Here is a 27,133-nt window from a genome sequence, read left to right on the forward strand (position 1 = left end):
GTCAGTGGTCTTTGGAATGTGGAGTACAAAGACAGATTGAGAGAATATAAATTGCAGAGCCCCGTGAATAGGAGGAGAATATGATCGAGACATATAAGTTAGTCAGGGGTTGTTATCAGGTTGACATGGAAGAGATTTTTCACAAAATGGGAGGGAGGGAGGGAGGGAGTAGAGCAAGAGGCCATTCCTGGAGCTTTGTGTGTGATAGTGTGCACCTCCCACGATGAGTCTCTGACTCCATGAAGATCTGATATTAATAATAAATTATTATTTATGCATAACATTCAGATAAATCGAAACATTTACACACATTATCTGAATGGTATGAATATTCAAGCCTGAATATTATGATTATTTGAACAGACTATGTAATCAAGAATAACCACGAAGTTCTTTGGAAAGAAACCAGTATAAGATTTGAAAGAATATATAAAGAATTATTAAAGCAGCACATAAGTGCCAAACATCAGATGAGAATGAGTATATTTGTATTGCAGAAATTTAGATGGCACTCTTGCAATAAGAAATTCACTTCTGGATGGAAACATCAGCATAATGTCTTCTCACAGTATGCATAAAATAGCCTTTATGTTGCAGATATGTTCTTTTGAAATTATGCACCTCTTTCTTGATAATATCCCAGTAATAAGAAAGAAACAATGCAATCCATAATCAAAGTGCTTCTTTATTTAAATAGCATTCTTTATATATATACACTCATTAAATAAGCCATAAATCCTATCCATATTGTGTCATGTGATGACCACTTGAATTTCATGCTAAAAATTAATGATAGTAAGCTTTGCTAAAACAAAAGAGCACGAACATATCACACAGCCATTGTCATTTTAATTTTAGAATAAGGATTATATCCGGTGAGTTCAAAATCTGATATATGAAATTCTTCTATGTTCTGAATTTCTCTCAAAATTTTTAATTTTGGAAATGGGCGTGGAGTTCTCTTCAACTAATCAACAGATCACAAAAAAAAATAGTAAAATGGTTAACTATTTCAAATCACTAGAACTTTTTATAATGTTTAAGTTAAAAGAAAAGTTAGAATTACTGAAAAATTTAAAAAGTAAGATCTATTTGCATTGGCATGATGTACAGGATAGATACCACAAAAAAAATTCTTAATTGTACTGAGCTCATGTGAACAAATCATAACTTAAAATATATATATAATAATATGTTTATTAACATATAATCTTCAAACATATAATATTTATCTTATTAAAACAATTAAATTTAAACAATTAAAACAATAGGCCATGCCATTTTCAGCAGCAGGTGTGTGTGTGTGAATTTCAAGAATGAATGTAATCTGTCACAAAGGAATTATAAAAGGTGATAGAAGTGACTTTTCAGGTCCCATGTATCAACAGATATATGTGACTGAAAACAATCGAAATCATGGATCAGTTATCAGCTGCTAAGAATAAAAAAAAAATAAAACACTGTTTTTCACCAAAATACCCTAGCAATGCAGAATTTGATCCTTCAGGTAAATGAATAAAGAAAAAAAAATTAAACATGAAAGCTTGCAATGTGACTGCTAGACATTCTGCTAGAAATTCCAAGAATGATAGTCACTATTTTTTATTATGCATGACCATGAAAGCAATAAAATTTTGGTTTTACAGTTCTTCTGTGATGATGATGATGCTACAAGATTTTTTTTCAGGTCTTTTTTTTTATGGTTAAGTGCATTCTGACAATTATAATCCACAGCAATTGCTTTATTTTTCATGCACAAAAAGTGATTCTGTAGTACTTTTAATAACAGAAAGTTTTAGGTTTACTTTTATCATGTGATTTAAATAAAGGGATAGATGCTATACTGAGGTACTTCAACTATTGAAACAAGCAAGATTTCCAAAATGAAGGCATGCTTGATTTAGAAGTGGAAGTACATCAGTATGATATCTGTAGCTTTATATAAACCATAATGATAAAAATAAACTTGAAACTTTGGTTGCTATGGTTTATAGTTGTTAGAACCTACATAACCATAAAAACCTTACAGCATCATCATCTGCAAACCAAGACTGACAGTCACTTTTCTGCATGTCAAGAAAACAGTCACTGCAGATTATGGTTGTCAGAATCTGCTTAAACCATTTTTAATATGGTATAGTGTAAAAGAAACTGAACTTTGACATTCCCCTTCAGTACACGCAGTATGGGATATACCATTCAACTGCATGCACATTAATAGAAGAGCACATGTAGAGTCTATGCCTTTACATTTAAATGTAGCAATGGTACTGATGTTGAAAGAAAAGACAGCATTATTTTCATTCATAACAGAGCTGGTAGAGCAAATGGTCCAAGACTATGGCACGTTTGTGAGCAGTCTGATCATCGTTTCCGTAAGTGTGCCACAAGCAATAGAATCATCAATTGCCTTAATTGAGAGGTTCAGAAGGGTTATGCTGCAATGCATTTGGGGGAGACCATGAACCGTTAACACAAATGAGAATCACTGGCATGTGCTGGAGCAAGTGTTAAAATCTCCAAAACGCAGTCAATGCCAAACAGTGGTAAAATTTGGGATACCAAGGTGGTCACTAGAGAGAATCCTTAAAGAGCTAGGTGCCTTTTCGTATGTCATTCAGGTGGGTCAGTGTTAACAGCAATGGATTATGCTGCAGGGCAGGAATACTGTGCACACATGTTGGCCAATGTCTATGAAGATTCATCCTTCATCAATAATGTTTGGTTCTCATACAAAGCACATTTCCATCTAAGCGATCATGCAAACAGATGAGCCTACAGGTTTCTTGGTTTCTCAAGACCTGAATTTGTCCAAGAGAAACCTCTTCACAGTGAGAAGGTCACTGCATGGTGTGCAGTTTCTGGCATGGCATAACTGGGCCTTACTTCATTGAAGAGGATGATGTGACTGTGACCTTGAACATTGAAAGACACATTGATAATCAGGACTTGCATAGTATGTGTCATGCAAAAAACATTCCACTTCGTGCACAGGTATTCCAACAGGATGGAACAACTTGACACACACATCACGTGATTCTAGAGCCTATTTATCAGAACCCTGAGAGGCTCATTTCAAGGTTCACAGAATCTCTGTTCACGTTCTCCTGATCTCACATCGCTTTATGCCTTCGTTTGGAGTATAATGAAGGAATGGATATTCCACCATGACCTGCCTTCAAACCTTGAGGAACTAAGAATAAAATTACATGATGATATGTCCAGCATATGTCCCGATCCTTGTTCTCGAAGATGACAGAGAACCTTCACATGCAATATGAAACCTGCGTTGAAAGACAAGGTGCCCATTTTGAGAATGTAATTTACCATCATTAATAGTTTATTCGACCAAGATTCCACTGATTGTGGTGGATGTACATATCAGGTGTAAACACACATTTCTTTGTTAATAAACTCCATAACATATATTTTAGTTATTCAGTACTGTTTTTCTTCTTTTTTCTTACACCAATACTGCATTATCTTTAAGAAAGAAGAGGAGCATTACCTGCTATACTATATTAATCAGACACCACATGAGAAAAAAGCTAGGAAAGGACCCAAAGAAACTATTATAATGTTTAAGAATGATAACAGAAAGCTATATTCTAAATCTGGTGTTTGTAGATTAATAGTATGGTAAGACCCACTATATGAGGGAGTAGCATATCAAATTCTTCAGACAAGAGAATAATATAGTAAGGAACAGCCCTCTTGCATGACTCGAAAAATTCCTCCACTTCTTCCTTAGCAGAACCTTCAGTTTGGTTAAGGAAGAAGCAGAACTGAACTATGAAAAATACAACTAATAAGTCTCACTGTTAATTTCCCATTTTGAATCTGAAGACATCACTCTCATTGAAGCTGTCTTCCATTCAAGAAATTCATCTTTGTTTTAGTGTTGAAAACTAGAACTCTTTCCTTTTCATGGTCGATGCTGCCTGAATATAGTCCCCTATAGTTATTTAGTAGTAATCTCACCCGTTTTTCTTCATCTTTGTTTGCCACAATTCTGCTGACATCGAATTTCAGTTTGTTCCAGCATCTGATTTTTCAGTGTTTTCCACTGTTCCTTGAAGGCATCGAGGGACCTTGTTTAACTGGGTAAAGCAAAAGCTAGCATGACATTATATTGTGTTATACCAACATTTTTGTTTTGAGTGACAGACATCCCATTAATACTTTTACCAAATACCATCTCACTCCTACAATACAGGGACCAGGATGTTATTGCCATCTTAAAAGCATATTATAAGAAATCCTTTTTGCTCAGACTACTACTACTGAGGTGAGAAAATTCACAAAGACTTTTGGAAGGAATATAATATCTCGCACATGGAACATGACAGCATATGAATCATATTTAGAAGCTGCTACTGAAAATATGGGCATATATAATTCACAGGACTGGATAAAGACAGAGCCTTACAAGAGATTGGTGACAAGATAATGCTACTAGCTAAAGAGCTGGAGGTTGACAATGTAGAGCACTTGTTGGATGCTGTGGAAGAAGAGCTCACAAACAAAGATCTATAAACTCTATAAACTAGATGCACAGAAAGTTGCAGAAGAACAAAAAAAGAGGAAAAAGCAAAAGAACAAGAAGAGGAAGCCAAATCCCAAAAAAATTGGCAGAGGCATTTAGTTGTTTGAGAAAATAGATCCCAACATGGAGAGATTTAGCAAAGCAGACAGAATGATGCAAGCTATGATGCTTGCTACAGAGAAATTTATATAGAAAAGAAAACTTGACTAAGTTGGATGTGATGTATACATTTTTAAATAAACCCATTCCTGCTTAGTGAGCCTTACATTATACATCTGCCAAAGCAATCCTCAGAATGCTTTATTGCAGTTTCTACTGAAGAATTTTTTGTTGATTATCTAGCCTGCTTTGCCTCTTCTGACAAATTGTTTAAGGCAGTAGCTCTGAAGAATTACCCTTGCTTCCTGTGTTTTAATCTGAATATTTTACTGATGAACAGAGAAATGTACATTAATGTTTCAGTATTTATTATGGTATGTACTATATACAGAAATTTTGTTATAAATTGTACACTGTTTTACTTCATTACAAAAATCATAAAATTAGATTTAAAAAAACAACAACAAAAAAACCTAGACATCCATTTTAGCATTCAGACATTAACTGTTAATGTATCCTTATGGTTCATATAGTGATTCCCAACTCACAATGGGATTGTCAGAACAGAACCCCATCATAGGTTGAGAACTGTCTGTACAATCTCGTTGGCTAAAGTCCCAAATTGTCAACTTGTCTTTGTGGTTCTGTATCCAGGTGGATACTAATACAGGTTGCACCAATAGGTTAGGACTAGACACTGAATTAGAAGCAATGGTTAATTATCCACCTTCCTTATGTAGAGATCTTATCTTTTTCCAGTTATCTAGCTTTTATTCTAAGTACCTTCTCTTCTGGGAGAAAATACTTAGTTTTGAGCATTTGTTTTCTGACTTGAAACTTCCAAGGAACATAAGCATGTGCATTATTACAAAAATGATCATTGACGTTCATGTTGTGCTCAAGAAGAAATAAGAGGAAACATACCTTGTATTTGAAAATAATTTTTTGCAGTCTTTCACGAAGACCACAGGTCTTTTTGGTAGCCTTCATCAACGCCCGATTTCTTTACTGTATGTAAAGGATCAGGTGTTTGTCATGACAGAGTAAACAAATGTGGAAAACCACTGGTTCTGAATAAAAATGCTGTCACAAAGAGAGAGAGAATGAGCCTCTGTACTCTTTTCTAGAAAAAAGTGTTTCAAATCTTTAAAAAAAACTTTTTTAAAGAATCTACAGTCCAGTCAAAGAATATCAACATTTTAAATGAAAATGTTTATTGAAAAAAATTAAGATATGGCAGTTAAACATTCCAACATTTCTTGAGTGACAATGCTTTTCTAATTATTTCTATAAGCATTCTAACATTTCTTGAGTAACAATGTCTGAACATCTCTAAAACTGTCTTCACCCTCAAGAGTGAAGTCATTTTTGGTGTGTACACTCCATTCTAGTGTAACTTCATAGAAAATATAAGTTTGTAATGTTATAACCATGAAGTGACCAGAAAGTTTATCTTTTCTGTCCAACCACCTTACAGTCAACTCTCACTACATGGTCCACAAAAATAGTTTATTATAGTTGGCTTTGTTGGTGAATTTCTTTTAGCATGACAATGTGCCACTAGGAGTTATAAGGACTTTTCAATAATTTGTTATAGTGGGCAAGTTCACTATACTGAAAATTTACTGTATCAGAGAAATGGTCATCCAGAGTTCATAGAAATCATGTAAACATATTGCTAGTTTCTTAAAACTTGTTATAACACTTCTAAAGGAACTTACAAAAAGGCAGGTGCACACAGGCACTAACAATACAGTAACTGAGAATGAAGATATGAAGCTATCGTTCTCCTAGAAGTCCTGATGGTGCCCTCTATTGGGCTAAGTAGGCATTCTTGGCCGTTGGGCTGAAGGTCTGCTGATGTATGCCTCCCAAATTTGGGGCAGTCGCATACAACCAAATTTGTTGAGGTTTGGAGAGTTTCTTAGGGCAGAGGCTGATTCCATAAATAATCTTTCGAATTTCTATTTGCTCCGGTGTATTATTGTTGCTTTCTTCCACCATATTCTGTGGCGAGTATCCAGAGCATGGTCTGCAAGACCAGAATGGCTATACTTGTAAAACCGGATGTAGTCCTTGTGCTCAGAAATTCTGATATTCGCTGTCCTGCCTGTTTGGCCAAAGTACGACAGTTTACAACTGCAAGGGACCTGGTATACACCAGGTAGGTCTAGGGGAAGTGGTTGGTCTTTGGTAGAGTGGATAAGGGATGCCAATTTTCTGTAAGGCCTGTAACAGGAGGTGAGGTCATGTTTTTTTAGAATTTTGGTAATTTTTTCTGAGGTGTCGGATGTAGGGAATGGCGATGGATTTAGAGTAATCTTTTTTGTGGAGGGGGGGCTGTGGTTTGTAGGTTTTAATATTTTTTGGATTTTTTTTGGGGGGGGAGGAGGGTAGCCACTGGCTGAGAAAGTGTTGAGGATGTGATTTAGTTCAGTGTTAAGGACTATGTCATTAGAACAGATTAGTTTAGCCCTGTTGTATAGTGTTTTTACCACTCCATATTGTTGTGAGGGGGGGGGGGGGTTGTTGGTAGATGTATCTGCCTGTATGGGTGGGTTTTCTGTAAACTGAGAAAACTAAAGTTCCATCAAGCTGGCGGGTGACTAGTGTGTCTAGGAAAGGGAGGCAGTTGTTTTCCTCTTTTTCCAGGGTGAACTTGATTCTGGCGTGTTGGTTGTTTAAGTGTGTAAGGAAGGAGAGGAGTGTTTCAGAGCCAGTTATCACCAAAGCGGATAAAGGAAATGCAACTGTACTACTTAACCAGAAGGACTACAAAGGTAAGCTGAATGCTCTTCTATTAGATCGGGCTACTTACCTCCCTATCAATTACAATCTCACCAACTCACAAATTAGAAAACTTCACAGGCTCCTTAAGAAAGTCACTTCTTGGCCTGTAGAAGTTACCAACAGATTAAAACCATTTAACTCTATATCAGCTGTATAAAACAAACCACTTGATAGAATGACTTGCAATTTCACATGGATGCTTTTGCCAGGTGTACCAACTTAGAAAAAAAAATTTTTTTTTTGCTGATAGTGTTGCCTGTCATCTATTGTCGAGGCAGAGAACTTTTCAGACACCCGCGAGGACTAGAGTGCTCCCGGTTCCTCACTCATTATGTGTGTGTGTGTGGGGGGGGGGCTAATTTCTGGGCCCCACAACCTCGTGCACAGGTACAGCCCTGCCTGCCCTCTGTAATTAGGCAGGCAGCTCTCTCTCTCTCTCTCTGTAAGTCATGGCAGATAACTCCCTCTCTTCAATGCTGGAGTGCATCAAGGCCCTGTCCTTTCATCTGTTCTCTTTCTCATGTACATAAATGACCTACTGACAATAATGACTAATCCTATCTGCAGCTTTACAGTACTCTGACATCCCAGGCTACAAAGATCATCTACAGCTAGTGCCTTAAACATTGATCTACAAATTATCCTTCAATGTGGCAAGGAAAACCTTGTCATGTTCAATGCCACCAAAACAGTCTTGCTCTTTTCTTGTGCAAAAGAGATCCTAGCTCTCCTACCCTTACTATCGACTTACTACCCAGACAAGATCAATCAGATCTTGCTTGGACTAATGTTTACCTCCAGTTTTTTGTGGCATAAACACATCAGATCACTGTAGCCTCTTTGTATCCAAGAAACTTAGCATTCTCTTTTGTTCAAGAGCTTATTTTACACCCAGTCAACTAATCTAAATCCACCAATGATTAGAATACTGCTCACATGTTTTCGTGGGTGCACCTAAAACTTCCCTTAAAATCCTTAACGTTGTTCAGAGGTGAGCAATTAGGTTCACAGATGATCCTTCCCTTGCAGATTCGCTTCAACATAGGTACAGTGTTTAAGCACTGTCTATTCTACAGGTATTTCCATGGTCACTGCTCCAGTGAATTGGCAACTGTCATTCCTTCATTGACTGTTGCACCTGAGAATACAAGAGCACCAGCTATCCATCATCCCCTTGCCGTGCAACTGAGAACATACCAAACCTGCTTCTATTATTCCTCTTTTATTCCATCTGCCTGTCATCTGGAATAGACTTCTTCATGAAGCATTCCTGAGCAACCACAACCTGCAACTCTTCAAAAAATAAAATAAATAAATAGACTTCCAACCGAGCCCTCAACTGCACCTCACAGGTGGCAATGATGTGCTTATAGGTCTCTTACCTGTCATGCATGGGATCAATATAAAAACTTAGTGCTCACTGAAATTCCAACATTTAAATGTGTTGAAAGTATCGTTGTATGAGCATTTGTAGATCTAACATCCATTAGAACAGGAAAGATCTAATAGTCACTAGAAGAGAAGCTACAGTTACAGTGATAGCAATAGAGATGGTTAAAACTAGAAAATGGCAGCACTACCAAAAGATCCTGTTAATGAATGAGTAAAGTGATTTCTAACAAACAGCCAAGCATATTAGCTAACTAAATTAGTCAACATGTGGGATCCTCAAAAGACCTTACCATATGCAGCTATCTTGAACTTGCCGAAAATCCACAGACTGAAAATATTCCTCAGGTAATCCTGAGGAATATTTCCATGCACAGTACTGATTTGCATGCATACAAATTGGCTCAACAGCTGATGCCAGCTAACTTTCCTCTATCTCAACACTCATTTGGTTAGGTTAGCCTCATTTCTTATTAGCAGTCTAGACACAAATCCCATAATCTTTAACGACAGAAGAGTTGCAACATGTAGAAGGAGCAGGCCAAAAGAGTTACAACAGTTGTATGGAAAGTTAAGTCTGAGTAAGAAAGGACATGCTCTGCAACCTAAAGACAATCCAATAGAATTCTTGTTATGCTGCAAGTAAAAGAAAGAATGAATAACTACTGAATGCAGGTGACAGATGAAGAAAGAGATTGTTCAACTAATGAGTGCCCATTTTGCTAAAAGCTATCAATCTGGTGTATGCAACATTAAGCTCAATGTTACCGCTTCATTAGATGAAAGAAACTCAAGGTGTATGAGATGGAGGTACTAGAGCTGTTGCACAAACTTGTGAATTTCAAATGAGCATTCAGCAATAGGGACTAATGGGTTTGTCTCAGAACAGGGATGATGCCACAGGAGTGGAGAGAATGTATGACAATCTCTTTGCAAAAGGGTTATGCAAAGGCCGATGTATCCAACTATTGTAACAAGGATGACTTTCTTCTACAGGAGAACCTTTTCTGGAACCACAGGCACAAATAAGTTTCACTGTTCATTTACCCATACAACTCTTTTTATATTAAATATTACTATTTTTATATTCATGATTAAAAAAAAAAAATCAAAATATATTTAAATATATGTCAAGTGAAACTTTAAAATGAATATCCACTGACATTAAGGGAAGAAATATATACCTGTTCCTTTAAAGCATCAACATGAGTGATATACACGTGTGCATCTCCTAAAGTATGTACAAAATCACCAGGTGTTAGTCCTGTTACGTGAGCTATCATATATGTCAGCAGTGAATAACTAGCGATGTTAAAAGGTACACCCAACCCCTGAAATTATAAAATAAACTTAAATGAAATGAAGAAATTTGTATTTATCAACACAAAGAAAATATTTATTTCTTAAAAGCAGTTTCCAACAGAATATTATATTATTTCTACACGTGTTTACCCTGCGTAAAATATTCAGCTGTGGTGTTCCAACACATTTTGATAGGATTACAAACAGTTGCAATGAAAAACTGACCAGCCAGGAGAATATGAATTGCTTAATCAGGACTAATAGGTATGTGCACATTTTTCTACACACACTTCTTGAAAAAACTTATGATAGTTTGAGAACAATAGTTATGATTCGTACCCCAAATATAGCCCATAAACATCACTGATATTGTGGGTAGCATTAAAGAAATTATAGCTTTATCCAACCTAAATCATATATTTTGTCCAAAATACTATGACTGGAAGAAAACAGGTTATCAGATATACTGACTTACAGTATACTCTGATCCTTACCTTCTTCATTCTGTAGAACAGCCTTAAACAGACAGCATATGTTGTGTGGGGATTGGATTCTGATGCATTTCAAACTAGGCTGTTTGCGTAGTACTGAGTTAGGCTTCCATCTCAATATCTGAATCCAATAGAAACAACTGTAAGAATGTTAACTATTTACTTACTTCCAGGAAATATTTTTTCTAAGATATGCATCATAGCAAAATTCTTACTTGTCATATATTAACTTCTCTTCCACATGGACTTTCTTTGCACAATACTGACGTACTGTACAATGCTGTTTTATATAATGCATTGTGCTACCCTTTTGCATCATTCTGATGCTAAGAACAGCAGAACAACAGCTGATAAACTGCACATTAAATGCACTCAGGTATACTGCAAATTACCTGCAGTATACCCCAAGAATGGAAAAAGGCTAAAATAATATCAGTTTTTAAGAAGGGGGACAGAAGTTTATGCTAAAGTTATAGAGGTATTAGCTTATTAAATAGAGCATATAAATTATATAGTAACGTTTTAAATAAAAGACTTGCTACTATTACTTGATGCATGTTTCATTTCATTTCAGAGTAATGCTTGATCTGGAAGGATAAAAGTGCATTTTATTTATTTATTTTTTTAATCACAAATATCAGTAATGAATATGTTTTTTGATGGGAGCAAGACAAAAGTGAAAGGACCACAATAAGTTGTTAAACAAAATATCAGTGAAATAAAATGTAATAATGTGAAGTTTATTAAAAATAACACTACTAAAAATTTTTTTTTAGTCTGAACAGGAAGTGGAATAATATTCCAATTCTGTTATAGTCTACCATTTAACAGTTAAATAAAACAAACAAATTCCCAAAAAACCATAGTAACAAAGTTTTATTTTTAAACAGAGAGAGAGAGAGAGAGACAGAGAAACTCACTGGTATTCAATAGCTTATGATGGGCGAGCCAAGTATTCAATAACATTGTTTAATCCAGAAATTTCGTTGCAAATTTGATAAAAGACAAACCACAAGTCCAATCAATCCAACTTGTCAGAACAGTTAATATTGGTATCATCTGAAAATCTGTATATAAATAAGGTAGCTGTTTTCCTCCATTTCGAGGTATGATCACATAGTTTTAACTTGAGGTGGAAAATCATGTGAGAGCAAGTGTTTATGAAGAACTGAGAAGACAGCTTGAAGGTGCATTAGCATGAAAAATTGCATAGCAGTATTAACTAGGACATGGGAAGTGATTGAAAGAAGCAACAGCTGCATAAAAAGTAAATGTTGAACTAAATGCACAGGAGCAGTACAAGAAAGGTTAGAAGAGTGGCAACCATAGCGAGGAAGACAAAATCAGACAGACCATAAATTAAAGATGCCAAGAAATTATATTCTTAGTTTAATCCTTTATCCAAGTGTAGGCAAACAAAGTTTGCTTCTGAAGTAATTTCAGGACTGAGCAACTCATACATAGAGGCTAATGACTTCACATCCTTCAACGTTTGTATCACTTCTGGGTTTGGCAGCCACTGATGAGACATCAATAAAGGTTGAAACCGGTATGGGTACATAATGCATAGCATTATACATTATTGTACAACATAATAAGGGTGCTTAAGGGTCAAAGCTATATAACTGAGAGGAGACCTCCACATAGCCTTTAAAGGAATGCGAACAACCAACCAGGGCTTCTGACCTAATGTCCAATCCTCACCTTCTCGTGGTGCACCCCTATTGGGTATCTACCTAGATACTGAACGAACGAGGATGGGCTGGCAATTTGGGATTTAGCCGATCAAATTGTATACTTATTGGTTAAACCAAAATACATAATGATGGTACAACATGACAAAATTTCATGCAAGCTGGGGCGTCACCAGGTTAAACAAGGACCTGGGTTTTTGCCAGGGAACCAGGACGAACAGCGAAAAGTCAGCTACTGAAAGAAATCTGAAAACACACCCCAACTCAACATAACCATAGTTAAAGATCGGTACTATCAACATAAGAAGCCTGAATGACAAAGAAATAAAGCTAGCTGAGGAATTACGAGGGCTGTTCAATAAGTAATAAGACTAATTTTACTGTCGCAAAACCATTCATCACAATATTAATTTCTTTGGAATAAAGAAATGTTGCTGTCTGTATTAACAAAAGAGGTTGATAGATGGCATATATGGGCTGATGTGCCAGAGTGTCACATGACGAAACACAAGCTTGTTTCGGCATGACTACAAACCTCGACCAGTCGTCGAAATGGAAACGTCCTTGGAACAGCGTTATGTGATTAAATTTTGTGTGCATTTGCAAAAATCAGCATCGGACACTTTTAACACGATACGCGAAGCTTTCCAAGATAAAGCAATGTCGAGGGCAAGTGTTTTTCGCTGGCATAAAACTTTTAAGGAAGGAAGGCAACATGTGGAAGATCTTGAACGTGAGGGAAGACCTTCAACATCCATCACAGAGACAATGATCAACACAGCAGCGATTATAATCAAGGATGATCGCAGAATTTCAGTATGCCAGCTGCATGTTGTCCTAAATATTTCTGTGGGAAGTGTTCACTCATTTGGGATTGAAACTTGTTTGTGCCCGATGGATTCCCAAACTCTTGACATGGGAGCAAATGCAGCATCGAGTGGATGTGTGCACAGAATGGAAAGAAAGACTGGAACAAGAAGGCGACAACTTCTTAAGCTTGTCCAATGCCGATTTTTGCAAATGCACACAAAATTTAATTGCTCGTAGGCGCTCCAAAACAAGCTTGCGTTTAGTCACGTGACACTTTGGCACATCAGCCCGTATACGCCATCTATCAACCTCTTTTGTTAATACAGACAGCAACATTTCTTTATTCCAAAGAAATTAATATTGTGATGAGTGGTTTCGTGATAGTAAAATTAGTCTTATTACCAGATCGACATAATAAGGGTGACTGAAACAAAAAAGACAAAAATGAATCTTTCTGAGCAATAAATACAAAATGTTATATTCAGGAAATGACAATCAAGGAAAAGAAACAGTAGCCATAGTATTCAACACAAAATATGAGGCTAATCTTCTTGAATGGCAGGCAGTCTCAAGTAGAGTGATGCGGGCAAATATCAGAATGGAGAATTGGACAATGAGACTTATTTGTGCCTATGGTACCACAGAAGGTTCTACTAAAGTAGAAGTGGAGGAATTTTTTGATACTTTAGAGACAGCAACTGACACAATGAAAAAGGAAAAGTTGGTCCTTGTTGGGGATCTAAACAGCAGAGTAGGAAGTGATTGTCAGACATACAAAAATATTTTGAGAAAATTTGGAGAAAAGAGCAAAGCTAATAATAATGGCAAATATCTGTTGGATTTCTGCTCAGGACATGAATTGGTTATTACTAACACCATGTTCCAACATAAAAATATGCACAAATTCACATGGAGAGAAGAGGCGATGAATAAGAAAAGTCTCATTGACTATTATTGTTGATAGTGATGTTTTCTCCTTGGTGTTGGACACCAGACTGTACAGAGGATTTGAAATTGGAAGCGATCACAATTTAGTCTTGAGCAGGATAAAACTGAATTTCATTTTGAAAAAAAAAAAAAATGACATGGAAGAAAGTTTTAAAGCGAATAAAAGTTGAGCAGCTCTCAGATGTGAACTGTAGATTAAATACACCAAGATTATTGAAGAAAAAATGAAAGAGTTTGAGAACAAGAACCAAACCTTGGAGATTCAGTGGCAAACCTTGAGGAAAACCCTGATCGATTCAGCCAGAGAGGCATGTGGTGAGGTTGTGTGCAAGGATAGAAAAATCAGAACTCCATTGTGGACACAGGAAGTTAAAGAGGGAGTGAAGGAAAAGAAGAAAGCATATCAAAAACTCCTGGCAAATAAGTCAGTTTGTGCTCTTAGAGATACAGAGACAAATGTAAGAAAGCTAAATATTGTGTAAAACTAGCTAAACAAAAGTCATGGGAGGACTTTGGCAAGAACATAGAAAATAAATATCAAGAAGGTGGTAAGATATTCTGGAGGTTGTTGAAGAAGCTTAGAAATGGAGGAAAGAGTGCTGTAAAAGGAGTTAGAGATGATAAAGGTGACATAAAAAGGGAGAAAAAGATATCCTTGAAGTATGGAGTAACTACTTCGAAAAATTGCTAAATGAAACAAGCAGTGATAGCACACTGGTAAAAAACACTCAAAAAAGCATGCAGTCAGGAATATATATCCCCACTTGAAGTAGAAAGAGCCATCAAAGGCTTGAAATGTGGAAAGGCAGCTGGAGTAGATGATATCTGACCAGAAATGCTGAAGTATGGTGGTATAAAAGTCTTGCAGTGGCTACACTGCATATTTCAGAAGGCCTGGACAGAGGGACAAATTCCTGATGATTGGTGTAGAGCTCTAACAGCACCCATATATAAAAAGGGAAATAAAACTGAATGTGAGAATTACAGACGTATTTCCCTAACGAGTGTTCCTTGGTAAACAATATAGGTTTCAGTACTGAGCCCTGTGGGATCCCACTTGTAACCTTTTGTCTCCTTGAAACTGCCCCACCATACACAACTCTCTGATATCTATCGGACAGCCAATCCTGAATCCAGTTGACCAACCTGACATCAAAACCCATGTGCTGCAACTTAAATATCAGCTTATCATGTGATACCCTGTCAAATGCCTTCACTAAATCCAAGAAAATAGCAGTATATGCCTTTCCCTCATCTACTGCTCTTGTAACTTTATTATAAAAGACTAGCATATTACTAAAACAAGAGCGCCCCCTAACAAAACCATGTTGACTCTCACGAATAACATTACCCTTATCTGCCCAATGTTTTATACAGTCCCTCACTAATTTCTCCAAGATAACAACTGCTGATGACACACAAACTGGCCTATAATTAGACACTTCCAGTCTACTACCACCCTTATGTAATGGCACTATCTTATCTTCCTTCCATTCCCTTGGTACCTTTCCCATAGCTAGACTTTCATTGAAAAGCCATGTCAAAGCAGCTGTCAGTTCCTTAGCACATTCTCTCAAAACTCGTGGTGAAATACCATCCAGTCCCACAGCTTTACTGACATCCAGAGTACTCAGTATTTGGAACACGTTCTCCTCCTGCACCTCTAAACTGCGCTATCCCTCTAGTATTAAAATTTACTCTTCCAGGATGAAATACACCAATAAAGCGTTCACAATTCCACTATGTCCTCTGTATCAGTCACTCTAGTCCCATTTTTATCCCACAATGTCATTCTTCCACAATCATTTCTCCTCCTACTGGCCACACAGCTAAAAAATTCCCTAGGATTTTCATTGGATCTTAGGGCCTCTCCTGGCCTTTGTCTTATATTCTTCATGTATCTGCTCTTCACCTGTCTCCTTATATCTCTTCCATAGCCTCTTTTTCACATGCAACTCTTGTTTAATATTGTTTGTCATCCACTTTACACCAAATTGTGTCCTCTTTTTCAGTTATGGAATACAGCTTACTATTGCTGCTAACAAATATTCCTTCACAATTTCCCAAGCACTAATGATATCCCGGCCTTCCAATTCCTCCATGAAACTTCCCCAAGTTGATGTCTAAGACTATTATAATCACCTGCCTTATAATTCCACATATGTTCCTGTCTCTTTGATACTCCTGCATGTCTATTCATCTTCCAAGTCACAACCACATGGTCACTCTCTCCAACTGGTGGGAGGGATGTCATCTCAGTTATTATCAGCTCTTCTGATGCTATGACCAAATCCAAAACTCTTGTTCCCTCTATTACATGTTGCCTTAGATTTGTTCCTCAAGAATTCTAGAAATTCCATCCCCTCATTGCTATATGCATCTTCCTCTCCCCAGTTTATACTGCTGTAGTTAAAATCTCCCATAACAATCATTCTTCTTGCACTTGCCAAGCTCAACTGTCTAAACATCTCTTGGTCCATACCCTCTGTGCTCCTCGGTTTGTAGCAACACCCCACTAACTATTCTGTCTTGCCTACTCTACCTCACCATATGCTTTCAAAGCCTCCACTCTTAGAAGACATACGTCGTCACTTATCATAAGCAGTACTCCACCACCACGCTTTCCCTTTCTATCCTTCCGAAAAATACTGTACCATGCTACTTCTATTCCTGTTATTATATGCTCTTCTGTCAACCACATCTAAAGATCCCAATAATCTTTGGCTAGGCTGATGTTATCAGCATCACCAATTCCTCTCCTTTATTCCGGATACTTCTGGCATTAGTATAAAGCATAAAAATGCCACTATTTCTATACCCCGCATTATCCCACCTCTAGACTTCACTGGGCTCAGCGCTGCCTGGTCTTTTACCCCCTTCTCCCAAGTACCAATTCCCACAAGAGACCATCCCTTTCTACCATCCACCCTGGGCATTCTGTTTCCCTGCATTTATACACCGACTCGTTCAGAACAGCAATCTCTCCAGATGCCTACATCCTTCCTCAAATGCATGCGGTCTCTCGCATACAATTCCTCAAATGCTCTCCAAGCAGCCACATATTCCAATCCTCTCTTCTGACACATTCTAGCTATTATGTTATTCAATATTACTGCTCAGCTCGTCACAATCATATCTAGGCAACCCCCACACTATCTTTCCTCTCTGCATCTTTTTTCATACTACCTCGAGCAAGAATCTCATATCTCTCGCTGCCCAATTTACATTACCTCTCAAGTCATTTGTTCCTACCATCACAATCATCTCATCCACCCTTTCACCCCTCTTAATTGCCATAGCCACACTTGTTCCTCCAGGCAAACACTCCTCATGCATCCTATCTTGCATACCACGGATCATTGCACGCATACATTACACCTCTTACCATTCTCTCTCTCCTGTTTCCATTCTCTCCTCTTCTATCATTCCCATACCTCTCTCATTCCCTCTCTTACACTTATCCTATTCTCTCCGGTTCTATCATTCACATAACTCTCTCTCATTCCCTCTGATTTTGAATGCAATACCAAGAATTCCTTGTACTTTACGTTGTAGTAATAACTTACCATGTCTGCAGAGCGTTGGTATAGCTGGCATGATAATTCCTTTTTGCTTACATAGAACTGAGCTAAACAGTGGCAAGGTGGTAGGGCCATTTGTTTTAAATCTGAAAAAAAGACATTAAATAACTTAAAGCATGTATAGAACTTCAGAGTGAAAAAGATCTCAGATTAATTATTCAAGCATCCTACAAATTAATAAGAAGGATCATATGAACAATTAGAGATATAAGAATACACCAGGTCTGAATCCATGTATAACTGAATTATAAGTTGTTAGAGGACTTTAAAAAAAATGTCTTTTTTTTTTTTTTTAAATATAGTTAATATACTAAAACAATGTTTGAAACACAAGAAATTAAAGAAAATTCCTATGAAGCAAGAAACAAACAGTTCATTTTCTGCAGTTTTTTTTTATGAAAAGACTAAATCAAAAAGAGATAACAGCAACATCTTAAAAAATCTAAAGAAAGCTTATTATGAATATTTTATATACATAAAATATTCATTTATATATAAATCTGATTTAAATTAATGATTTTTCATATATATCATTGCAAATATTTAAGATTGGTATATGGCAGGATTAAGCATGGTTAATATTAAAGTATAACATAAAATTTGTTTATGCTAGGATAAAGTACAGATAGCAATAAAGCAGAATATTAAACTAAACTTTTCTTGATTTTCTTGTCATCATGTTAATATGACAAGAAACACAAAAAATTATATCTTAAATTGATGAAATGTTTCTGTGTCACAAATTGTTATTTAGTTCAGAAAATCAAATATCTCAAATGATATTAAAAAAGCAAAGCATACTGATATTCTGCTCTGATACAGTTTATATACCATAACTTCCAAAGATTGTGGTATATATACTGTATACTATATTCCAACACCTAGGGTTTAGGATGTGATAGTTAAGTTGAAAAAAATCTGTGGACATAGTGTCATGATTTCAGTAAGTCACCCAGCTTACAGAAATATTTTGAAAATATTTATCACATTCTTATCTAGCTGTAAAGCACTAACTTGTAATCCCTGACAGCTACATCCTTAAATTATTCAATTTAAGAAGGACCAATTATTACATACATTTCTTTTAAAATCAAGTTTTATATCGCTGACATTGTAGAATGAATGTATCCCTTACTGCCAAGAGCCATCTTCTAGTATAATCCTACTTCATCAAGATAGTGGAACAATGGATTCTCTAAACAATGTCCTTTTTTTTGAAAGTGTAAATATACAAGTATATTTACACTTATCACCAACCTAAGTGCCTGACAAATAACTGTCAAGACAGGTTGGGGAAAAAAAAAAAAAAAAAAAAAAAAAAATGCAACTAGCTTGGTTGGCTGAGTGGTTCGCATATCTGCATTCTGCCATGGATGTTTGCGATTGTCTTTAGTTACGAGATGAATTTCATCTTGCAAAGTGAAACCACTGCCCCACTTATTAGAGGCCTGAAGTGGCTTAAAAAAGTTCAATGTTTGGTCTCTAGAGCAGGGTTCTGGACTATGTAAAAAAATTAAAAATACAATGAAATGTACTACAGGTTTGCAAATGAAGATGGTAAATTAAATATGGAAATAGACAACAGAATCAACAAAGCCGCTATAGTAGGAAGTCAATTGAATAAATTTATATGGAATAAGAGAGAAATTAGCTGTATACGAGACAGTGTTCAAACGAAGTTTAACTGATGGATCTGAGAGCTGGGTTAGAAATAAAACACTTGACCAAAGAGACTAGAGACCATAGATGAGTCCTGAGAAAGATTAGGAGAGTGAACAGATAATATCAATGGCAGAGGCACATTAAAAATGAAAATATTAGGAAGGAATTTGATATTGTTAGCATTCAAGAACATGTGAGTAGGATAATCTAAAGTGGTATATGGTCACTTAAACAGAATGGGAGAGGAATGGTTAGCAAAACAGGTTTTCTGATGCCAAGATGACAGAAAAAAAAAAACAAAGAGACTTATTGGAAGACTGCTCCTGGGTGGGTAGAGTTGCTCAGAAGTGCCTTAGAAGACCAAAATATTAGATACGAGAATACTGGGCTGCTGACAAGTAATAAACTAATTTGGAGGAAAACTGTTATAATGTAAACTTGATCATGTAGTACCATAGTAGTCTGTACACCCCCCCCCCCCCCTCAAGGATACATATCAGTAAACTGATAACTTTTCATGGCTGCACTATCATAAGTTTTCTTGAAATTGAGAGAGAGAGAGAGAGATGAAATATACAGTTTCTTCTTCCTGCAAAACTGATAAAACCAGCCAAGAATAGATGTTTTGATCGACTGATTATGTAGATTATCCTTTCTTGACATTAACTGGAGTTTATATGGTGACTCTCTAATGTAAATGAAAAACTAAACATGAGCCCTTTAATTGGAAAAGACCCAAGTGTAATTCTTGTCATGTTTTTTTCCCTCCCACAGAAAACTGGATTTTATATGTCTTGCAAAACAGAAATCAGCCAGAGAACACAAACAGTGAACAGACAGAAACACTACATAGTGGTTCATAGATTATCATGCACACAGTAGATTTGAAATGCAGACAGTGAATCATATAGTTTCTGTGCTTGAACATCAATTCCAATTGTATTTCAGGCTCACAAGATTAAAATACACATTAGGCACTGCAAATCATATACATTATTTCAGCTTAAAGAAATAGAATGCATGATGAATTAATTTGCAGAGCATCCAAATGATTGCAGTTTGCAAATCTGCATTATTCTGACTCCTGATACTGGATATCTTTTTATGCTCTTCATGGGCAAAACACCACAGCAACTACTGATTAGCCTAAAACAATTCACAAGTGCAAGGAAAAGGATTGGGAATGCTAGTAGAGGTAACCTATTTTTTTTATTGAGCTGGAGAAAGGAAAAAGGTTGAAGACACGATGCAATGCAGCATGAAGGTAAAAGTTTTAAGTATTCTGGCTATATGCTCAAGATTCCTGGATAGAAGAAATGGCCATACTTTCTTCAGTGATTGGTGTAGCAGCTCCTCTAGTTATTACTTCCACCATTCTTTTCAAAAGGTAGATTTTGTTTTATTTCTTGTTGTAAAAGAGAGTAAGTGGAACACAGAGCATGAACCAAATGAATGGCAGTCTATAATTACAGCAAAGGAAGAACACACACATTCCTGCTTGCCATTCCATAGTATAAAAAGATATATTATAGCAGTTATTAAGATTAAATATAAAATAAGTGGTGCTTGTATGTTTCTTATGCTATGTATGATTGATAATCATTGATAATGATTTATTCATTTTGTGCAGGGCAGGGCAATTATGCTGTATATAGATATGAAGTACAGTCATACCCCGACTTACACGGTTTCTTATATGTACGTATTCCTGTCCCGCTTCACACCTCACCACTAGTTGTATCTTTCAGGCGCCAGCCGCATTCGCCAGTGTCACACATGCTGTGAATAAGCACTGACGTGTTTTGCACGGTCTACACGATTTTTATAGTCTACAAACCTTGCGATTGTTTAATGCTATGTTCTTGATAAAAATTTTATCACATAAAAAATAATAATGTCATCCAAAAGAAGCAAGTACGATTCTTCTGCTACTACTAGCAAGAAAAAAAAAACATTGACTTTGGAAACAAAACTCAACATTATTAAGGATTTTTAAGGCGGAATGAAAATCTGTGAGCTAGCAAAAGAAGTTCGATCTACAGGAATCCACAGTAAGAACAATCATAAAAGAAAGGTTTACAGATTTTGGAGGACATAGATTCTAACAAGAAAAAATTCTCACAAGGCAAGGAATAAAAAAAATCATTAGCTTGCTATGAAGAAATTTTGCATGGCAAGAAAAAGACATTATGCTGTCAGGCGAATCTATTAGATTTTATGAAACCATCAACATCGAAATAACTTTTTTTTTATGTATTAGGTGATTTGGGACCCAAATCGCCTAATACAATTATGATTATATTTCTTAAAAAAATATAGGTGCTTTTGTAAACCTTTGGTCCCAATTGTATGTTTGTATATATAAATTACATGCAAAATTATAACCCGAGTTACACGAATTCGACTTACACACTTTTTGTAACTTCGGGGTTTTACTGTATATGAAACAAAATACACCTACCAGCTGGATTCCAAGCACACAGAATAATTCTTCTATCATCAGGATTGATCTTGATAGTCTTAATTATCTCAGCAAGTTGGTCAACACCTTGTCCACTATAATCAGTATACATATCTTTATAGTGTGCACCAAAATGTCTCCACTGAAAACCATATACAGGACCCAAATCACCTAATAGAAATCAAATGCTTTTTAATGGCTTTTATATCATCTTTAATTAAAAGTTATGGAAATAATAAAGATAACTGTTAATTTTTTTTATTTCCAAGAAGAATGGTACAAAAAATAAATCAACACTAAGAGGGGGGAAAAATAACAAAACCAGAATTATAAAAAGAATCAGCAAATAACATAATATTCTAAAAATAAATGAATATTTGGAAAGATAATGAACAAGTTTTCAAAAATTTTATCTGGAAGCTCGAACCCAACCTATAGTCAGAAAAATGTAACTGAATTTTTTTTTTTTTTTTTTTTTGCTATATCCCCAAAATATTTATTAATTTTGAATGCCAGTGTATTACTAAAATCCTTATTACCAAAACAAGCCAATAAGTTCATACCTTCTTCCCTTTCTGCCAGACCAAGTTTGTCTAAAAATTCTCGAGTACCATTAGCATCCCAAATGTGGATATCTTTGTTCTGTAATTCCTTGGCATTTGTAGATCCACGCACAAACCAAAGCAATTCCTCAACAACAGCTCTCCAGAAAACACGCTTAGTAGTTAACAGGGGAAAAGTACCTTAAAAAAACAACAACTGTAGATCGAATATATTATATATATTACATAAACACTCAATATCTTCGTTATAAATGGCTTTTAAACATTTAAGTTCCTTAATTATGTAAAATAACATGCAATAAATTTTATTTGATTATTAACAAATAAAACTTACTATTTTAAAAATTAAAAGAACAGAAATTATGTCCTTGTCAGCATATGCAAACAAGTGCATTATTTCAAGCATAACAAAGAAAGTGAAAGGATATAATTCTGATGTTTTAATGATTACACCAGCCAAAACTAATTTCTAATAACATTCTCTAATCTAGTGTTGGGTATGTGTTTCTTTTGCTTCTTACATAATAAATATACCATCCTGGGTGGCTGACTGGTTAATCATCATTGCTTTGCAACCTAAACTGCATGGATGTTTGTAAGAAGCTTTAGGTAACAGATAATTTTCATTATCCACTGTGTTTTACTGTGAATTATAAACTGTTTTATAATGATTTTTTTGTTAAAAATGGCATATAAAATTCAAAGTAATGATTCTGTTGATTCCAGTGAAAAGAAGATCTGTAAACCTATTACATTAGATACTTAAATTAAAATGACTAAATTTAGTGATAATGGTATATTAAACACTGAGACAGGTTGAAAACTGAACTTACCTCAAACTATTGTTACTGTTGTAAGTGAAGTGAAAAGTGCTACACTGGTAAATATTTGTTATCCATATATGTGACAACATTATTGCCGAAACAAAAACTTTTAATGGTGTGGATAGATGATCAAACTATCAACATGTTCCTTTCTTTCAATACTTTTTCATTTGTATAAATGATATAAATAAAAGCTTTTTATGTCAGTTATACAAATACTCTCTGTGTGTGTGTGTTCGTTTTGCATTTTCTTCCCAGTAGTAACCCTACCAGGAGGTAATTTATTCCTACATGCTCCATTGCATACAATGCTTATATTACATGTAGCTTACAAGTACTGATTAACATTTCTATTTTGATATATCCATATATTAACACCATATAATTCACACAGTATCAGTAATTTATGTTAGATTACATGCATTGGAAGTTGATCTTATTGGCAAATTAATTAATTCTAAGTAATACTTTTCGATAAGTCTCTGTTTTGATACTGGCCACTTGTCTCCGGAAGTGATGACGTTGTATTAGGGGCATCTGGATGGAGTCCAGTAGCTGACAGTCGTAGAGTATGTGGTCAACAGTCTGTTGAAGGTGTGAACTACAAGTGCATGATGGCGATTCCAGGATATGGAATCTGTGTAGGTTGTGTCTTAATTTTCCATGTTCCGTTAGCAACGTGATCAAACCTGGAGAAATGGCGTGTCTTTTCAGCCAGAGTCTGCTTCTGATGCTTGGCAAGAATTCTTTTGTTGCTGATTCGTTTTTTGACGTCTTTCATTCTTCTTCTTCCCACAAGTCTAGGCTCTTCTGGAAGTGTTTTCATAGCAGATTTTGAGTAATTTTGGTAACTTGTTTCTAGCTGCTTCTTTAGCCAGCTGATCCGCTCTCTCGTTTCCTGCTACCCCAGTATGCACGTTCACCCAGCAGAACTTGATTTCCCATCCCTCTAGAGTGAGATTCCAAACCAGATTTCTTGTCTGTTCTATTAATGCTATATGGTTGTTTATACCGTCTATAGTGTTTTTACTATCACTGTAAATTGTTGCTGTCTTTTGATGAGAGGTGTGGAGTTCTAATTCCCGGAGATATGTAAGTGACTGAACTATAGCAAGTTGTTCTGCTTGGTTGTTGTTGGAACAGAGAAAGCGGATGCAGTCTAGAGCAGCGTTCTTGTATAATGGACTGTCTGTTGGATGCAATGAAAGAACAACCAAAGTTCCCTTCGGTTTTGCTTCTGTCAGTGTATATTTGAAAATCGTTGCTTTCGGAGATTTCCTTCTCCTTAATATATGTTCTCTTTGCTGGGTGATGCCACCTACTGTAGTGAAGTGGGCATTCGTAGTAATTTGGATCGAGGTTATAACTTTCATTATATCTTCTGGAAGTGACATCATATACAAGAGATAATTCTTGTATTTTCAGGCAGATTGGTGTTAGAGCTGCAATAACGCAAGCTGCCTTGAAAGATATTGTCCTGTATCCTTTAATTATACGTATGGCTATAAGGTATTGGGCTATGTTTAGTTTTTGTCGGTTTATCTTTGATTTTAGTGTATGTTTCCAGGCAGGTGCAGCATAAGATATCAGTGGTAGTATAGCACCGGTATATATTATTTTCAGCGCTCGTTGGCCTAATCTCCACTTAATCCTTGCCGACTTAGCTAGGAGGTTTACTATTTGTAAGCTTTTTTCGGCAACATATGAGATGTGCTTATTGAATGTAAATTATTCATCTATTATCAATCCTAGGTATTTTAACTCACTAGCTACCTCGACAACTTCTCTGTTTAGGAAGACTGTTAGAGGTTGTTTTGATTTTTTGCATGAGATATGAAGCACTTTAGACTTGGTGCTATTGAAGGTAACTTTTTTCTTGCGTGCCCACCCTGCAATTTTAAAGAGTTCTTTGTTGACCGTTACTTCTAACTGTAAGCCATCACGTCCCCGAATAATTATCATTGCATCATCGGCGAAGGCTATGACTTTTGTTTTAGTAATGAAAGGAAATCTTAATAGCGAGTCGTACTGGATGTTCCAGAAATCTGGCCAACAGCAGGAACCTTGCGGACAGCCTTGTTTGACTTTTTTCATTACAGTTGTGGTTTTTAATGTCATAGTTGCTCTTCTGTCTGAAAAATAATTTTTTGTAAGGTAGAGTATGTTTTTAGGGCATTTTAAATCTATTAATTGATTGATTATGGCTGGCCACCACGCAGCATCGAAGGCTCCTTGTACATCGAGTGAGATCGGTAGTATGTCTTGTTTTTGCTGTAGACTGTCTTCTGCGAACTCTTTAACTTCCATAATTGCATCTACTATGCTGGACTGAGGTCTGAATGCATATTGATTGCTGCTTAATAGGTTTCTTGAGTAGATATAGTGCATTATTCGGTTTATTAGAAGTTTTTCTAGTACCTTACCAGCAATGTTTATGAGACTGATTGTTCTGTATTTGTTAATTTCGTCAGATGTTTCTTCTCCTGGTTTGATTATAGGTATAATTTTTGAGTGTTTCCATACTGAAGGAAATCATTCTCTTTTTAGGCATTTGTTGTAAACTGTTGTTATGAATTCGTGGAATTCGAGAAACGCTGTTAGGAGTATATTGCTGCTTATTCCTTCTTCTCCAGGAGTTTCTCTTAGATACATTGATCTTAATACTGACTCGATTTCATTAGTTGCAAATGAGTCGTCGTAGAAAGTCTATATGTGTTTCCATTCTTTGTCTGTAAGTTTTGTGGATTTCTTCATCTGTTGATTCATCGTCATCGGAAATAAACTTCTCTATCATAATAGCTGCAGTTTCTGCTAAGATTTTAGTGTAGGTGCCATCTGTTTTCTTGATAGTATAGGTGTTCTCTTGTTCTTGCCTACTGCTAATTTATATATGGAATTCCATGGATTCGACATGGTTGAAACTGTGCAAAAATTTTTCCATGATTCTGTTTTAGAGTTTGTAATTTTGGACTGACAGCTGTATTTGGTTTTATAGTAGTTATGTCTTCTGTTCTCTCTTAAATCTTGGTTATTGTATGTTCTTTGGTGTAGTCGTCTGAGTGCATTGACACGTTTTCCTAGTCCTGTTAGTTTGTCGTTCCACCAAGGTACTGATTTTCTTCCATTGATGTTTGCTTCTTGGTTGTTCTGAGTGTTTGGTCATCGCTGGATTTTATCAGACCTGATGAAAGTGCAGAAGCAAGGAAGTTTATATCGGTTTGTGCTGATGTCCAGATGGCTAGGTTTTTGTCTAAGCTGAGCTGTTTTTCGCTGTTCGCATTGAAGTGATGTTCTGAGATTAAGCGTGAAAATTCTCTTTTTAATGCTTTTATAAATTTCTCTGGGTTGGTTTTATTGGTGAAGTAACTGATGTTAATGTGATGGTTTGTGTTGTCTATTCCATTTAATTTTTTGTTACTGATAATGAAACTTATCATGCGATGGTCAGAACAGCTTTCCTCTTCTTCGTATTTCCATTCAGAAATCCGGGGTAAAATAGCGTTGTTTGCCACTGTTAGATCAATGAAGTTGCTTCCTCTGGTATTTTTGAATGATGGAGTGTTACACTCATCGTTTAGTATGTGTAGGGAATTTGATGCAATGAACGCTTCAAAATTTTTCCCTCTATTGTTTGTGTTTTCGTTAAACCATATGGTGGTGAAATCCGCGATGTTGCTCATTTTTTCTAAGTCGTGTTTTATGTCTGTGTGACAGTCAAGATACATACTCGCAGCCAAAGTTTTAATTCCTCTGTATGTAATTTCAATAAGTACCGAGTCCTCGTTGCTGTGCTGGGTAATTAATGATGCCTCGACTTCAGGGTTTACCATGAGCATTGCAGCTCTCTTTCTTTCTGATCCTTTGGAAAATATTTTATAATTACTTGGAAAGCTGCATATTTTGTTGTTGGTGTTGTAGGGTTCTTGTATTAATGCTAGTCCTATGTTTTTTCTATTTATGAGTTCTGTTAAGT

At 36.0% G+C, this 27,133-nt stretch overlaps 1 protein-coding gene across 1 annotated transcript in view; it reads right to left on the reverse strand.

Moving 5' to 3' along the window:
* Positions 1-665: 665 nt before the first annotated feature.
* The window catches only part of LOC150105930 (thymidylate synthase-like), a 44,453-nt gene continuing 17,985 nt past the window's right edge, over positions 666-27,133 (reverse strand). The window contains exons 3-7 of the mRNA XM_090393694.1: positions 22,337-22,516; positions 21,774-21,944; positions 17,636-17,736; positions 10,009-10,155; positions 666-967 (exon numbers count right to left, since the gene is read on the reverse strand). Coding sequence (XP_090249820.1) covers positions 830-967; positions 10,009-10,155; positions 17,636-17,736; positions 21,774-21,944; positions 22,337-22,516 — 737 coding nt within the window. The 3' untranslated portion in view covers positions 666-829. The remainder of the gene's footprint in view (positions 968-10,008; positions 10,156-17,635; positions 17,737-21,773; positions 21,945-22,336; positions 22,517-27,133) is intronic.

This window comes from Typopeltis vanoorti, chromosome 6, assembly GCF_054136105.1.
Source record: "Typopeltis vanoorti isolate ZY-2024b chromosome 6, IOZ_Tvanoo_1.0, whole genome shotgun sequence".
Lineage (NCBI taxonomy): Eukaryota > Metazoa > Arthropoda > Arachnida > Uropygi > Thelyphonidae > Typopeltis > Typopeltis vanoorti.